An 18,340-nucleotide genomic window follows, 5' to 3' on the forward strand; every position below is an offset into this window, starting at 1 on the left:
TGAATCAGATCCGCACTTTTTTAAAAGAGGATTTGTTTTAAAGATAGGGTCGGTCTGGCTGGATTGGCGCAAATGGGCATTGTCAGTCCTGTTGGACTTGGAAGCAAAAAGGGTAAAGGCATAGTTTGAACAAGTAGATACTAAGACCGGGGTCAATATTTTGAGTCAATGACAAGGTGCTTCCTGAAACCTATACCACTACACCATGCACATTCTCACTTGAAAGAACGACGCTTGGTGATATATCTTCTGATTTCAATGACTTATAGTACTACATGTACTTGTATTTCTATATCTAAAATAACTAAAATTAATCTTTTTTAACATTTTTATTTCATTTTTTTTCTTCAATTTTTAGACATGATTATAAATGGTCAAATATCACTAACAGAAAACTATACATTTGAAATTTTCTCAAATTATGAGACATAAAATACATTTGATAAATTATTCAATAAATTTATAATACAATATGTTTATGATCTATCACAAAGAGCGAATAAAATGGCAGTACATGTATACAGATAAGTATACATTGTCATAAAAAACCCAGTTAATACTGGATCATACTCTTTTTACGAATGACGGATTAAACTATTAATCTACTCGTATAAATGAAAATGGATGTTCAAAATCGTACAATGTTCAATTGTAAGATACAAAGCAAGAGATATAGGGACTGTTTCAGGCTATTTAAGGTCACAAATTAGTTCTTATTTGCACATGTTTTCAATTTCTTCAAGAGTAACAGTGTTCAGATTGAGAACAACAGTATTTAGATCATTAAATATTTTCTGTTAACACTGCTTTCAATTATGAGACTCTTGGGTTGTTGCAATATCTGATAATAAATATAATAACAAAAATACATGTAAAAGAATTCCGGTCATTTCTGTAATCAAATAAGTTCATACTGTATATATACATGTGTTGTATTACAATGCTTTCAGATATATGAAAAAAGTCACATTTATTACAGACTTATGACACAGTCTCGAATTTAAGCACAAAAATATAATGTAAATCACATAGAACAATGTTCCCACATTTGCATTTGACCTAGGCTAGGCTTAACATTGCCCTATACTCTCCTACTCTAAATGTTTGTGTATTTTCAGCACCTTTTTTACTGGTGTGTAAAAAGAACTGCAACAAGAAGAAATAAGTCTTATGATAAATATGATGTAGGCAAGAATTATAACATCATAGCTCTTTTTGTGACCCAGAAAAAAATAGCAGGGCCATGGTGTAATGTGTTTTTTAAGCCATTTTCACTTTTAATGTAATTTACATATCACATATTTGATATGATGCTAATAACTGCTAACTTAATAATGAACAATAAGACCGATTTCTACTTAACGCAATTCAAAAGAAAAAGATGAACTGTAGATTGTAAAATTCCATAAAGGTTTTATTTTTGTGTTTTTTTTCTTGCTAATTAATTAAGACACATGTATATTTAAAACCTAGCAGAAATATCAACTTAGAGATGTCTGCATATGATAAAATGACAGCTTTGCAAATTAAAACTTTTCAAATTGGTAAAAACATCAAAATCAGGAATAAAGGACCTAGCAAAATTTAAACAATCTACAGTGTTTTTAAAGAACTGATGTATGGCATAAATACAATGTCTTGTGAAGAATCAGAATAACGTGTTTCAGATAAATTCATAGACTGAAATAACTGTGTGATAATTTGTGAAGATAAAGTGAAAAAAAGAGAACACTCAATTGTTTTAAAAGCTTCATTGAAGTTATGTCATAAATTTTAGTATTATGATTGCAAAGAATATTGAAAACTACTAACACTGCTGTAAATAAAAGTCTTCTGGTTTTGCATATTTTTTTCTTACATTTGTAGTTTATCATTTTTTGGGAAAAAATGCCATCTTAAAATTCAGCCCAAAATGCGAAACTACCAACTAAAGAAATATGCTAGCTCTTCTTCCTCTTTGCTTTGAAGGTCATTTCTATCGTCTTCCTTTTTCTTGTGGCGGGGCGGCTCCGATCTGAACACAAGTTTTCTGCCAGTCTGAAAAGGGGGAAATTGGAAAGATTGTAACAAGCATATGTATATATATAATGGTGATGCTGGATAGTTGATCCTGTGTTAGACCTACTCATCAGCATTCACTCTCTATCATGTCTATGGTTGTTTGGCAAAAGGGTTGTAGTAAATACATTTGTACAGAAAATTAAGTTGTATCAAGAATTTCACAAAAATAATTTTTGTAAACATTATGTCATGCTTAGTTATGTTTTCTGAGTGGGCCAAAGGAATGAGCACATTGTCTCCGGCAATGTGTGCACAAAGTTTAATTTGAATATCTTTAAAATCTTTTGAGTTATTTCCAAGGTTTTTGCACATCCATGCAAATTTTGAATCCTTACACACTTTTTCTCCTCACTTAACATACCTGTTTCTTTGGTTCTGCCTTTGCGCGCTCCAATGCTTTGCGTACACGCTCCTCCTGGTGTAACCGCTGCTGTTCCATCTTCTCCTCGCGCAGTTTCAACCGACGTTCCTTATCCTTGGCCTAGGATTAATATTTACATGTTAATGTTTAAACATCCCTAGATAATAAAAGTGGCATGTTCAGAACAATTTGTGCTCGAATATTTTCATCATTGTATCTCAATGACTTGCAAGATGATATACGTTAGCTTAATTCTATCAGTTTGATGTATCCTACCGGTACACTAACGGTTCAGTGACCCCATCCCAACAGTCCAGTGGACATGACCCCAACTATTCAGTGACCCCATCCCAACAGTCCAGTGGACATGACCCCAACTATTCAGTGGACCCACCCCAACAGTTCAGTTGACAGGCATATACATGTAGCCCCAATAGTACAGTTCAATAGACTTAACTCCAACAGTTTAATGGACATCAACCTAGCAATTCAGTGGTCATAAATTTACATATTACCCAAACAGTAGTTGGCATTACCCAAACAGTTCAGTGGACATTACCCAAACAGTTCAGTAACAGTTCAATGGATTTAACCCAAACATTAGAATGGATAAAACCATCAAATGGACCTTACCCAAAAAGATATTAGACCTAACCCTGACAATAACATACTTTTCCCTAACAGTGGATCTAACCAAAACAATAAGGCAAACCTATCTCAACATTTCAATGTACCTTTTCTGCGGCTTCCACCTTATCCTGTGGCATAGTTTCTATCTGTTCGAACAGCTCTTCGAGGCGGTTCTCAATGTTTGTCAACATCTGAAGTGTGCTATATACACAAACAATATGTGTGTTAGGCAGTGGACAATGAGATTAGGTGAAAAGTGTACTTTATGAAAAATAATGTGCCATCGAATGATGCCCGAAGCAAATATACCATAGTAAATAAAATATATAGGTCCCGTGACTTTCATTTTAAACTTTTTTTGGCATTTAAAGTCACTTGAATTGATGAATCTGCGACAGCGTGACTGTTCAAAATGATGAAATGTATCAAATAGATGAAATGCAAGAGTGGACTGCTGACATAATTATTTCTGTATATAAATCTGAAAAAACAAACAACACATTAAGTATAAAGAAATAAACTCACTTTGACAAAAATATGCTTATTAAATATCAACAGTTATAAAACATTTAAATTTATATTGTTCCGCCAAGGTGAGTTTACTATACAAACACAAGCAACACAGTACAACATCTCAAATTACAACACAACAAATTGACAGCAACTTTAACATGCAAAAACTTACCTACACACAGGTAATGATATATTCTATAAGGGGTATGCATTCCAGCATACCGATGATACTGCCATAGCAACAAACCTTGTAGGTCTAAGATATGTCTTCAGGATTGTTGAATCAACAAATAAGGCACCTACATGTAAGACAGAGCAAAATCTCTCCAACCTTTTCAAGGTCAACAAGAAAAAATGACCTTGACTGTAACAGTTGAGACCCTGAACTTTAAAGGCCATAGACACTGACAAAAGGTCAAACTTTTCAGACATTATTCCAGAATTCTAAATTAATCTAGAAGGGCATGGATCACTCGTTAGTAGAAATTGGTTCTAGCGACAAAGCTAAATTGAGGTTGAAATTATTTTTAGTGCTTTTCTATTAAAAAATTCTGTACTTATTTATTATTTTCAGCTGTGAGAAATATGTAAAAAGAAACATTCGTGAAAAGCTTGTTATTGTGCATCAAGTGAAAACTAGGCAAAGTAAGCTAGCAGTGAAAGTGAAAAGCTATGGCTATTGAAATGAAAGAAACTGGAATGATATGTGATAACTATGTAGAAGTAGAAAGAAAAGAAAAGAAATCAATCTATCAATTTCTCCTGGTTCACAAATTGAAGAATCCAATCCTTCTAGCACTAAAATCTCACTTCCAAAGATTACTCAGTCCGAGTGATTTTAACTCAACCAGAGAGATGAACCTGAATCAAACACAGACAGAAGACAGAAGACAAAATCAACCTTGTTGATCATAAACCAATTGAATGCCAAATGTGCAAGTTTTATATTCTGAAGGATATGATGCCAAGATCTGGTAGATAAAGCGTTTTTGCCATTTCATAGTGAAAGTGTTTATAGACCAGGCATTTAATCTCCTTAATTAGTATGTAATTCTCTGTGATTTCAGTACAATGTTTTTTTTTGCTAAAACTTAAGTTCCGTAATAACATGTATCATCACATGGAAATAGAAAGCCTGACTGTCAATATGCAAGTGTAGTGATATACAACATGGAACTTAAAATACTTCAAACAAAATTACTCTGAACACAACAGGCTGTATGTATGTCACATGCTCAGAAAAGTATTTGGCCAGTCTGGTTATTGAACCAGTGGAACCTCATGAAAGCATGCATTTCAGGTGCTTTAGGAACTTAGCCAAGCGGCTCGGACAACGCATATATTCCCGATGCATGCAAATCACTACTAATCTATTTTAAATTGCCAGAACACAGCCTTAAAGACAAACAACATTACAAAGTAACCAGTAACGTTCATGTTTTGTGTAAAACAACAAACATTTTGAGCGATCATACAAAACAAATAATGTTCTGTGTAAAACAACATCTGACAAAAACTTGTGACACATCTTTGCTAATTTACCCAGACAAATCCACCTTTTTCCCGTTCATACTAGAAGTACTGTACAAAAAATCATAATTGTTTAAAATCACTTAGTACAATGCTGGCTGGAGAGGACAACACATTTTCATGAGCCTTCATCCTAATCATGTTGTTTGAGTTATATAAGAAATAGGAATTTTCAGTTGCAAATACTGAACTTAGAGGAAATAGAGTCAGTCAACCATATCCAGTGCCTTAAAAGCAAGAGTTGAATCTAATGCTTATGCATCACCGTTAACACCCCAAACTTCTCAGGAAATCTGGCCTTCTACAATAACTAATAAACAAACAGGAATAAAATGAAAAGAACTAAAACAATGTAATGATTTTGAACTATTAAATAAAGAGATGGAAAGGAAAAGGCCCCCATGCTTATTTATTTATTGAATATTGCTACATGGATCTATTTTCTTTCCATCCCTCTTAACGTTTAAAGTCAACTTGATGGGTTACATGCTCAATATGAGTTCCCAGTCCTCAGAAATGTTCAATTTCGATCCTGAAATTCTATGAGTCATTACATATTAATATGTATGACTGTTAACAAGCATTAATCACAAAGACCAGAGAAAATATTTTCCAGATTCTTATCCCTGCCCATTTCATTTTGAAGACAAGCCCCACTAGTTTTCATTTGAGAATTAAAGCTGCACTCTCACAGATTTACCCTTCTTGCATCTTTTTTATTTTTTGTCTTGGAAAGAGCAAATTTTTGCGTAAATATCTGCAAACCAATGATAAAAGAATGCTGACAAAAGATCACATCGCATATTTGCATATTTCCGTTCGAAAATCAATGTTTTATGGCTTAAACCGTTACTAACAGTTTAAGAAAAATGCATAAAACATTAATTTTTGAACTTCAATATAAAAATCTGTGATCTATTTTTTGTCAGCAGTCTTATATCACTTGTTTCCATAGAATTTCGCAAAAATTGGCTCGTTCCAAGACAAAAAATAAAAAAGTTGTCAAAACATTCAATCTGTGAGAGTGCAGCTTTAAATATTGGCATCAAAGAGAAGAGGTCAGATGGTGTAAACAGTAATCTTTGTAATTAAAATTTCCCACATGTTATTTTTGAGAAAAATACACACGAGAATCTAAAAACTATTTTTACTCTGGCCTTATCACACATCATACTCAACAAATTAGTTTCATTTGTACTTTTTGGCTGGATATCTTAAAACAGTATTGGGTTGACTAATTTAAAAAAAAAAATTGATGAATTTCAGAAAACTCTGCATGATGTACATTCCGAAATCTGATTTATTGTGAAGAAGTTTGGAAGGTCTTAGAACATGCCACAAAGTACAAGTGTTTTTCATTTTGTTAATTATAATACCATGATAAGGTACAATAATATTTATACAGTTATATAAGCAAATCAAACAAAATACCACAAATATTTTGAGACCATCTTAAATCGAGCGTTGAACGAAATGTCTCAGAGACCATAATTTTCGACTGAATTCTAGGCAAGTGCCAAAAATAAAATAAAAATTAAAATTATTGAAATTATTAATTTAAATAAGCATAGACTAATAATTCAAGCCAAAATTTCTTTTTTGTAAATAAATATCGTTGTTATATAATTGATTAGAAAATTTGAGATACAATAAGATCATTAATAAGATGGCCTCAATGGTTCTAAGAAAATATGAGAATGATCACACAGGAGATTGTTCATTTGTGACATGTACCGGCATATTCAACTTTGTTTAACATATATAATGTCTTAGTTCCATTTCAGTAAAAGCTTTATTAATAAATCGAGAGCAAAATTCGCAAAATAACTCAGTAAACCATAACAAGTCACAGATAAATAATCTATACAGTGACAGTCTGCACAAAATAAGTTTTAAAAGGATAAAACATTGTGGGCCCTTGGAAAAACAAAATTCACTTGCCCAAAGGAAAATCAAACAGCTGAAACTATTTAAACACACAAATTACCAAATTTGGCTTCAATTACTGATATTTTTTAAGGTCCGGAAAATCTTTCTTACAACCCTTGGCCTTTGTAATTTTGTGCAGACTGTTGTGTCATATTAGCAAAGTTACAATCAGCTTCATCACTATTACAAGCTGTTATAGAATCACTTGGGAGATTTTTCATGATTAAAAAGACTGTATTTCTAAGTGATTCTATAACTGCAGTTAGTATAACTACAAACTAGGCTCCACAGTGGTTCTGACCTTCAGAGACATGTACACAATTTAGGTCTGTGCCATAAAGTAATAAAAATCTTTGCCAATTTGAAAATAACACTGAAACTTAACTTTGCATTTTAATGTTTTATTTTAATTAGAGATGAATTGTGTTAAGTCTGGAACCCAGTCTCTTTAGGTCTATTTGATTAGAAACTATGGAATGTTAAATCACAATAGTAGAATAAATACTATGCTGTTTATATGATTATAGAACACATGTGTAAACTGATTTAGTTCTGGAATAACAGTCATTACAAAGTTATTTTCAAAATGAATGAAATCTCTGTTGGTATCCATAAATAGTCCCTCCATGAACCCATATTGTTTCTATGCAGTTAACCCCCTTGGGCGTAAGTGCCATTAACCCAATCATGTCTATTTGCCATGAACCCCATATTGTTTTTGCCATTCACATATATTGATTTTTGTGTCTTTCACCCATGTTCTTTATATCCCATTTACCTCATATGGTTTCTAACTCAATATTGTTTCTATGGCATTTCAATCTAAATAGAAAGGCTGCTTTAATTATGGTTTTGACCTTTGACCATATTGTTTCTGTGTCATCAAACATATATTGTGTCCCTGCCATTAACTCCATATTGTTTCTGTTCTATTTAAACCCCATACTGTTCCGTGCCATAAACCCCATATATTGCTTATGCGCTATTAACCCAACATTATTTGTTTTTCTTCTTCTTTTTTTAATTTTAAAAATTATACCCTGTATAAGCAGAGAATCCATTCGATTTTGTTAAGATTATACATGAACTTGACAAGGTTGGACATTTACCTCCACAGTCATGTAAACAAATACACATGGTCTTCTTCATAGTTTAATCAAATGATTTACGCCTTTGGGTAACTATATTTAATTGTTGCATAAAAAACCTTTGCCAAATGTTGGTCAATCCAAAGCTTTGATGAGATTTGTAAGGAATAATATTTTCTACATTTGCTCACACATGATTCTAAGGATAAAATATGATGTAACATACTGATTTCATGCCTTAAAGGGACTGACGCTCATGTTTTATCATGCACTCTTTTTTAATGACAAAATAAAGTGTGGAAAATCATAAGGAGTGTTAAAACTTAAGATACTGATCACATGAACCCTTCAACAAATGTTGATCTATGCTAAAGTAATAAAAAAAAGATTACCACTCAGTTTATGTAAGAGACCTTGAGGGCGAGTGGTTTTGTTGTCAGTTTTCTAAGTTTTTCTTAACTGTACCAGCATGGATTTGTTACACACTAAATCCAGTTTTTGTTTTGTATTACTTTAATTGTATTTTTTTCTGCAATTTTTGTACAAAAGAGTAAGATAATTATGATGTTAGAGTTTTCAGATGCATTAAAGAGATTTTTTTTATTTTGGTCCAAAAACGTGAGGGTTCCTATAACTTTTGGTTATTTTTCACTGTTTCTGTGGAAGATAAGATAAACATTATATGCTTTAAATAGATATATAAACAGGTATGTAGGGAACATAAATCTCGATTACCCAAAGACATAAACCAAAACTGATTTTCTGAAGACCATGTATGTTTACAGGGTGGGTGGGGTAAAATTTAGATTCAGCAACTGACCTAATGTTTGCCTCATTGTCGCCTATACAGCTTCGATATACTTCCTCGACTTTTTTGTTGAGCTGCCCTAACATTTTCTCCTGATCTTCTTGTTTAAACTCTCCATATGAAAACATTCTGAAAAAGACGGCAAACATTCATACGATATCTTATTTCAGCTGCAGCCATTTGACTTGATACTAAAATTGTTTTATGCCTCACAAAACAATTACCTACTTCTTTACAAAAGAATTGAGTCTAAGCCCACATACATTTTTTTGGTTATCATGTGACTATTAAATCTCTCCAATAGTAAAACAGTTATGAATATTTATATTAGAGTAGTCCAGCCTCATATCATTCATCTGTTTTTGGTTTCACCAAAATGTAATTTACCATTATAACAAAGTATTCAAAGTTCTGTTGTTTAAAAGTTTATGGAAGATTCAAGGATACCCGCCATTTCTACTTTAATGTTATCAATCAAAAACTATAAAATAATTTGCTAAAATGCATCCTAAGGCTCTATACACACATAGCTCATCACAGTGACTTGTGGCTGAGAAATAACTTGTTCATTATTTCTATAACACTCAAAGAAAATGAACAATAATACTAATGATCAATTGTTCACTTAAACAGTCGAAATATCTAAAAAAAGGTTGTTTACCCTTGTACCATGGTTACCACTATGTTCTTACTTTGCTTTGATTTTTAAATCCTCTGCTCGCTTCTCCTCTTTTCTGATCTGTGTGTTGAGTTTGTCTATCTGTTCTTTCAAAATAGCTGTTTCTTTTTCCCTGAAATAAAATGTTGGTCAAATGACTTCCACACAAAAAAAGCACAAATAAGTCATGGTTTTCCTAACAATAAATCACACCTTAAGAAACCTCCATTGACTATTATGGCAGTTTCATTCCTTTTTCTGCTTGGTCAGCTTAATAGTCTGTTTAGTTTGATGTTCTATTTAACTTACATTTCTGCTTGGTCAGCTTAATAGTCTGTTTATTTTGATGGTCTATATCACTTACATTTTCTGCTTGGTCAGTTTGATGGTCTGTTTCATTTCCTCCAAAGCCTCCTCAGTCTCTTGGCTGTTCTGGATCAGGGAGAGGTTCTGTTCCTCCAGCTCAGCGAAGATGTCCAACAACTGCTGGGGATCCGTGAAAAACAGCTCTAGATCCTGGAAAAAAGGGAAGTGTGCGTGTGAAAGGAAGTTTTAAGGATAAAGCATTTTGGGCACTTGGAAAAAACGAAATTCACTTGCTCAAAGGAAAATCAAATAGCTGAAACTTTATTTAAACACACAAACATTTTGTTTTGATAGTTAAATACTTACAAATATTTTGTTGGTGAACAAAAATTATTTTTTTGGCATGTTTTAAAAAAAAAGGTACAATTCTTGAAGACTGAACAAGACCATAAGTTAAAATATTGAAATATTTCTGGAAACATAATTTTTCTTTGCAAAACAGACAATTGAACATACATGACTAACTTTAATGAAATTCTTCATGAAATATAACTGGAATAACCATCTATTGAACTATTTATCATAATGCAAATTTTCATAACATAACACATGCTTTTTAATTATTCAGTACATATAACTATAACGGTTTAACTGTAAAGTAAGAAACATGATCAACTCTATTGAACCTTTCTAAGCAGTTCCGATAGTTGGAACCTCAATGAGGTTTTAATATCTGCGAAGTTCTGTAAACATTACCAAATTACAGTGAAAATACATCAAACAGGTGAAACAATATGAATACAGCACATTATTGGTGCAATTAAATTTAATAAGGATTTTATGTCACAAGTGTATGAGCATTTATTAATCTTGAGGTTTTTATACATGTACATTAAGTGTGCACAACATGCATTGATATAATAATTGTTATAAATACTAAATGGTTAAGGTATAACTTAATACTGCAACTTTTAAGTTGTATACAATATATATCCATCAACCATTCTGTGGACGACAAATGTATGAGTATGTGATGGTCATACTGGTACACCATAGTAGCTACCCTGACATTGTCTGACATGTTGGGGAGAAGCTCATCTCCAATATCGATATACCCTTAGCTGGCCTTCTTTGAAAAAACTATATGAAATGCAGAGACAAAATAATAAAAATAAATTTGATTCAATAGATTTTTTGGTTATGTAAACCAATGGCGGATATAATTTTATTTTTAAGTGTCATGTCATTTATATTTGAATGGATGAACATGCTGGAACATAACGGTAGTACATTCAAGAATACTCATTTAAGAAAAAATGATATGTTGACATAAAAACAATGGTCACGTCAACAGATTTTATTATTTGGAAACTGCATTTCTTATCATCAGAGTTGGCACATTCAATGTTATAGCTTCACCCCAACATGTCAGATACAAAAACATCGAACAGACCAAATCACTGTTGTCACTGTCAGATTCAGTGTTGCTGCATTCTGTGTCCGAGACACTCTACACCAGCCAAAATAATTATAATGTCATTGCCTTTTGAAACCAATATATACATTTTTTTTATACTGAAAATTAGAAGACCTATTTACTAATGAGATGATGTCAATTTAACCCAGACAGGGTAATTATCAGTAGGGACTTAATCAAGAAAGAAAAATGGTTATTCATCGCCATTTTCAAAATCTGTAAGATGCTAATAGTAACACGTTATTAAATCTTAATTTGATCCAAATCTAATACAATTGTCTTTCTGCTAAAAAGGATTTAAATTGTTTGCAATGATTTCTTATCTGATTAGTTATGATAAATTTTATTTTAAAAACATAGAATTAATAATTATATTCCCTCAGTTTACCTCATCACTGTCATCATCAGATTCTGTCACCGTGGAAATCGTGCTTTCTTGTTCTGCTGTCCTGTTTGAGTGCATGAGAAAAGAATAAATTAATCCAGAGATAGATTATTTTTATTTTGTTTTATTGTCATATAATTGGAAATTTTCCCACCTTCAATGTATATCGTGCCTCCATTTGATTTTTCTCATCCTTAGTTTAAAAAAAATGGCTTAATCAACATTTTTGCAAAAATGCTTAATCATTTTCATCCTTTCAGAGAGACATTTCAATACAGCTTTAGATTTTGGGTTTACTGAATATGACAGACTATTTTAATCATTAACTCTCAAAGACTTTTATTATATTATTCATTCAAAAAATCTTAAATCCCCAAGACATAATCAAAGACCATAAAACTCAATAAATTGACAATGAACCTCTTAGATGCTGAACTCTTTTTAGCAAGGTCTGTGAGTCCTCTTCCTGCCCTTTTTCCCTTGCGACTGTCTGGCTTTTCTTGGACAAGATCGGAAGTGGTTCGCTGAGCAGCTCTTTCTTTTTCTCTCACTCGGCGCCGTTCTTCGCGCTTCTTTTGCTTTCTGGAGTCCATATCTTGCTTGATTTCCTATAAAGAAATTGTACAATACCATGACAATGTTTACAGCATTGAATAAAAAAGGAATGACTTATTCTATTTTGATAAAACTAGAGTTCCGAGAATCAAATGTGTCACTGGTCTGTGAATGAGGAGCACAAAGGTCACTCTATCCTTGACCTTTGAACTACTGACTCCAAAATGTATAGCAGTCATCTACAAACCATGGCCAATGTGCATACCAAGGTCAAAGACTCTACAACAGGTCATTCCTAAGTGAGTATGAAACCAGAGATGACAATGTCATGTCAATGCCATGCTTCATAGACGTAACACAATTAAAAAAACACACACACACACAAAAACAACAGTCCACAGGCCCTGCACTGGTGAAATGTCTCCCGGGCTTGCTCAAATTTTGTATTTATATAGTAGGGCTCGTTGATGCCAAGCAATAGTATAAGAATTTGGGCTTGTTCATCCTAATTTCAATGACTGTAAAGTAACTGTATTGTCAAATAAAATCATTCAAAGAATTTTAAACCATCAATATGTTAGTTTTGGTTTTAGCAGTCTAATCCGCTTCAATAATCAGGTAGTGCTGGAAAATAACAAATTTTATATGGAAATACTCACTGGTGGGGTAAGATTTTCCAGGAAAACTCTGTACATCTGGTATTCTTTGAGTGTGTCTTCGTATTTAGAGATCTCTGATTTTATTGACATCATGTTAGCATTGATTCTCTTTATTTCTTGGACTTTCTCTAGTTTGGCTTTGGTTTCCAACTCAGCGCTGAAAAATAGGAGAATTCCATAATGTTTGCAATCCAAATCTATTGTGTATGTATGTACAGACACATTTCATGCCATCATTATAAGGTCACAAAAAATAATGCTCACAAATTAGGTCAAAACATAAAAATAGAGTGTTGAAATTTCAATTTTCTTATTATAAGGTTGAGAGTGGTTAATTGATATAGGTGCCCGCCTCTCACTCAAGAGGTTGTGAGTTTGATCCCCATCAGGGGTACTTTCTCATGGTCTCTCAAAATGGACACCAGTACTTGATTCTGCCATAGAAACAGCCTAGAGAGTGATATTATAAGCTATCAGCATTTGTCACAATGGAACTAAAAGAAATCAGTATAAACTCATTTCCTTATGGTAACAATAAATTCAAAGCTGCCATCACATCAGCAATGTTATCTTTAACTTACATTTTGACAGCTTCATTTGAGTTGGCATCGTTTTCCTTGAGGAATTCATCGAACATGGCAGCGTCCTCCTCAAGGTATTGTTCAGCAAGCTCGAGCTTCCTCTCTTCAGCCTGGGCGATTTCTTCAAGCTTTTGCGTCTCATCTCTCTTCACTCCGAGAGAGTACTGAAATGGAGTATCAAAGGACATAAACCCTTCGTTCATTGACAAACAAAATTGGTGTAATATTAGTGTAATAAGTATAATTTACCACAGGAGACAGAAGCAAACTATTTTTTATGTTTTTCTAGCCTATATATAGTACATTAACTATAGGCTATGAATAATAAATAATAGTTTGCTTCTATCTCCTGTGATATTTGCACCCAAGCTGGGGCGATTTACTCAAGCTTTTTTTGCATATCGTTATGCTTTACTTTCATAGGGTAGTAAATTGGAGTTGATTAGCAACAATGTATAGTGTACACTCATTTAAGGTGATATAATTCTCAGGAATTGTATATTGAATTAATACATTCATGAATCAATTACCTTAGTAAATTTCCAGTCTGAATTTATGACCATAAAGCAAATTTCAAGAACAGGATAAATTGAGAATCAAATGTTAAATTATTAAAACACAGCAGATTTAAGCACTGTAATATAATGTGAATGCAAAAACTCAGAACCATTGTCATCCTTATTTAACTTTTAGATTGCAGCTGCCTGAAATTTTCATTCATTATACCAGGTAGGGACTTTTATACAAGCAATGACTTATCCTAAGACAACAGAAGAGACCCCGCTGTGATTTGTACAATATAACATATTTTTTATTTGCTTACTTTAGAGGTCGGAATAAAATTGGGCCTTTTTTGAATATTCAGCTGGACAACTGGAGACATTGTTTTTCAAAGGGTGCCAAATTGACATTTATTCATACTTACTTGGACTAGGAACATTTCTCTTTTCTTTGCAATGTATTCAGCAAGGGACTCTTTCTCCACATGGCGATCTGCAACAGATGGTTTCTAATATTGATTAGTGTGATCTTGGATGAGAAGTTTTTAAATTTCACAGAAAACAGACACACCAGCATTCTCTAAACATTTTTCAACACAAAGAGGGCAAATATTAGTATTATTTTTATCAAGGATCAGGTTCAATTCCCAGCCTGGAGTTTGGTTGGTGTTCAATAAGCCAGGAAGTGGGTTATTATTCTCTGGTTTCCCCCACCACAGAAAACCACAACATCATGCCAAGGAGTGCGACTTAGTATAAGTTGATATAACTTTCACAATCGTTGTAAAATAATGAACAAACAAATGGGAAACTTGGAGAAGAAGTTTGCCGAAAGCTCATATTACAAACAATGGTGAAGACAGAACAAATTGGGCAAAAAGAAAGAAATTCCAATATTGCCAACAACTTTCACCTGTTTCAAAACTGTATCCTGATCCCTGTACATTCAAATATGGTTTTCAAGAACACTTCTTTATAATAAACCAACTATTACCTCTAGTAACAGCAATGGTAAACTGTGGATCGTCTTTAACAGCAACAGCTTTGTCTGTTTCCTCTTCATCTTTTTCGTCATCAGAGTCTGTTGGTTTAATCATCTGGGCGGTTTTAAAGTTAACCTTAGAAGCATAGGTTGTCTTTTCATGGACTTTCAGGTCTCGCTGTCGTAGCCTTTCCTGAAATGAAGTAAACATTTAATTAAATTGTTTAGTTGTTTACTGTATTATAATCAGCTAGCAAGGATAATTGTACAGAGAAAAATAGTGAGAGAAAGATTCCCTATATGAACATACTATTACATATAGAAGGTCTATATCTAGTTAAAGAACTTGGACTTGTATTTAATGAACATTATTAATTTTGTTGGTAACAGGACTCTCAATTAGTCAACAACGAGGGTCCTCAGTCACTTTAAGATGGGAATTCCCGGCGAAAACCCAATAATCCTAAGAAATTGTTTGTATCATGGACAATAATTATGTACTGGGAACATATTCACTAACAACTTGAGTTTGTTGTAAAAAAGCTATTTTAACAGGAGCAATAATGGTAAAAAATGCTGTATCTGTTACAAATAATCTATACTACTATCAGGCACACATCATTTGCCAAAATAAGTTATATTATAGATATTTAGAACCATTTAAGATTTCAGTTTTCTGAGCCAGGCTATAGATATTTCAGAAAATGGACCCTGAAAAAATTGCTCCGAAGACTCTTGATGAAACAGCCACCAGTAAATCCCTGAACACTGACCTGTTTCTTTCTCTGTCTCTCTTTGTCCCTCATCAGGAAGATATCACTGTCTGGGGGCATTTTGAATGGATTGCCTGCTGGTGCAGTGTCATCTGTAAACATATTTATTATGATGGAAACCATTTGCATCACAACATCTGAGTTTTGCAATAGCTAGACTAATACACATGCCTATTTGATTGACCCACATCTGCATGTTTTCACTTACACCTGTACACAGTTGCAAATAATACACTAAATCTGCAATTCTTTAAGACACAAAACAACAAGTATATTTGTTGTCATCAGTTAAAAAAATAATATATTTTTGTGTAATTGTCTGACAATGTCATTTAAATCACACAGAAGAAAAAGAGAAAAGGTAGCCAAGGTTCAGTCCAATTTTCTATGTCACATAATGGTCATGTACACCTAGATTAACAGATTTTATAAATTGTGTGGCTTACCGGAAAGAACTGAATGGTTGGAGCTGGACTTTGCAGAGTTTGGGAAAGTGACACGACCAGATTGCCTTGACTGGTTGTCTTGTCCTGAAATAAAAGTTCTCCTAAACTTTCGTTTGCAATTACTTTTTTTAGAATATCATATGTTATAATAGTTTAACATTTTATTCTAACTCTATCAAACAGTAATGCTAAGAATAAAATTTATACTGAGAAAAAAATGAAATAAATATTCAGGATACGGTATATCAACTTTTATAGGAAAGCTCTGAGTTTGTATGAGGGAAGAGACACAGTTTTAATTCGACATATAAATCCTTTAGAAATAAACATAACACAAGTAGCGGGTCATAAAAAATGATTAATTGTCCTGAAATAAAAGTTCTCCTAAACTTTTGTTTGCAATTACTTTTTTTAGAATATCATATGTTATAATAGTTTAACATTTTATTCTAACTCTATCAAACAGTAATGCTAAGAATAAAATTTATACTGAGAAAAAAATGAAATAAATATTCAGGATACGGTATATCAACTTTTATAGGAAAGCTCTGAGTTTGTATGAGGGAAGAGACACAGTTTTAATTCGACATATAAATCCTTAAGAAATAAACATAACACAAGTAGCGGGTCATAAAAAATGATTAATTGTAAGAACAGAGGTATGATAATGCTTATAAAAGCATAATTAGTTAACATACTTGACTTTTTTCCTGACATAACTGATGCATCTGGCGAATCCATATTGGACCTTGTTGGGGAATCTGCCATTTTCTTTTTAAGCTTCTATTGGTCAGTTAATGTCGAATCTTGAAGAATCTGAAAAGAAATATTAATTCAACGATGAAAATCTAATTGAATTACATGTCTTCCAACCTTGAAACTCCTGCCACTGTTACGTAACAAGCTACATTCACTTCTTATATTCAAAGGTCTGAAAAGTAAAGCAGCTAAAAATAATTTGCACCATTTAGTATTTACATGAATTTACAATTATTTCTCCTATTGCTCTTACTTATTCTAATGCATACTCTTTTAATTGCATTTGTATTCGCAGCAACTTCGGACAGTCTCTGACCTTTGTGATTTTTTATTGCGGTAAAATGATGAGACGTCAATAAAACAAGTGATGTTTGTGACACTGTGCCTCTCCAAATTTACATGACATTCAACTGTTCTGGAAGCATTACTTTTCAATGTATTGTTGAACTATTCCACAAATTTCATTAAATAACAAGTGTAAATAACCCTTACCGTCTCAATAACCCTAACAGTGCACTTACCAAATGTTTTCATACACAAATGAACTGCAATGCTACAACATTCAATTCTTAAATATACCTATAAAATAAGTGCTAGTAACCGCATTGGATGTGTTATTTGATGAAGTGGCTGACAAAGTATTATTCAAAGCAATTAAGGGTTATGCTTTTACTAATCGGCTGATGTAGACGGGACAGCATAAGTATATTATGTCACACTCTGACTGTGAAAGCGACACTGTTAGTAAACACAGCCTAGAACACATGATGATGTTACTGATACTTGTGTACCTGTTTCATTATTCTACCCCAAACAAAATTCATTAAAATCACTAGACTATGATCAACATGGATCAAGCGTTCCGACTAAATAGTCTAACATAATGTATATGATTAATCATTTTGTTACTCTAATAACAGTTGGTCAAAGTAAAGAATAGATACCTGATTAACACCTTAAATACTTTTCGAGTCTAATAGACAGTGTATTCTATAGAGGTAGGAGTCGTATAAACAGAGTATTTTAGTATGTGCATGTGGTAAACTTATGCCATTGACAAAATAAAAGGAAACGATCGATTTGAAAGAAACTAAATGTTTAAATGGATAAACCTTTTCTATTTAATGTATTACGCTGACAAATATTTCATTAAAAACCATAAACTCCGTGTATTTTGGATTTTAATTCCAAAACCTACCTATGATCAGGATTTTCGCTTGTTACTAATGACAACACTGACTGGTCACTACTTATGGAATAAAATACCTTAATCAATGGTAAAATATTTTAAACCAGTCAAATGGTCGACGCGAACTTCACAACAAGACTTATTTTCAAA

The 18,340-nt window shown here is 32.8% G+C and overlaps 1 protein-coding gene across 1 annotated transcript; it reads right to left on the reverse strand.

Moving 5' to 3' along the window:
- Positions 1-333: 333 nt before the first annotated feature.
- On the reverse strand, positions 334-18,235 carry LOC128216644 (cilia- and flagella-associated protein 100-like). The gene is made up of 16 exons (XM_052923262.1): positions 18,200-18,235; positions 16,941-17,058; positions 16,243-16,326; positions 15,797-15,888; positions 15,036-15,216; positions 14,467-14,534; positions 13,542-13,705; positions 12,961-13,117; positions 12,167-12,354; positions 11,750-11,810; positions 9,943-10,094; positions 9,613-9,711; positions 8,933-9,049; positions 3,157-3,253; positions 2,423-2,542; positions 334-2,037 (listed from the first exon to the last, which is right to left on the reverse strand). Exons 2-16 carry the CDS (start codon positions 17,008-17,010, stop codon positions 1,921-1,923), a joined length of 1,767 nt encoding a protein of 588 aa, XP_052779222.1. The 5' UTR covers positions 17,011-17,058; positions 18,200-18,235; the 3' UTR covers positions 334-1,920.
- Between the last annotated feature and the right edge of the window lie 105 nt (positions 18,236-18,340).

The sequence above is a fragment of the Mya arenaria genome, chromosome 14 (assembly GCF_026914265.1).
Source record: "Mya arenaria isolate MELC-2E11 chromosome 14, ASM2691426v1".
NCBI classification, from domain to species: Eukaryota; Metazoa; Mollusca; class Bivalvia; order Myida; family Myidae; genus Mya; species Mya arenaria.

Excerpts from the sequence above, each read along its gene's own strand:
- LOC128216644 (XM_052923262.1), bottom strand. The coding sequence starts at position 17,010 with ATGGCAGATTCCCCAACAAGGTCCAATATGGATTCGCCAGATGCATCA. Across the intron at positions 16,327-16,940 it reads TATGTCAGGAAAAAAGTCAA|GACAAGACAACCAGTCAAGG; the intron begins GTATGTTAACTA and ends CTTTTATTTCAG. Across the intron at positions 14,535-15,035 it reads TACCATTGCTGTTACTAGAG|ATCGCCATGTGGAGAAAGAG; the intron begins GTAATAGTTGGT and ends CATCTGTTGCAG.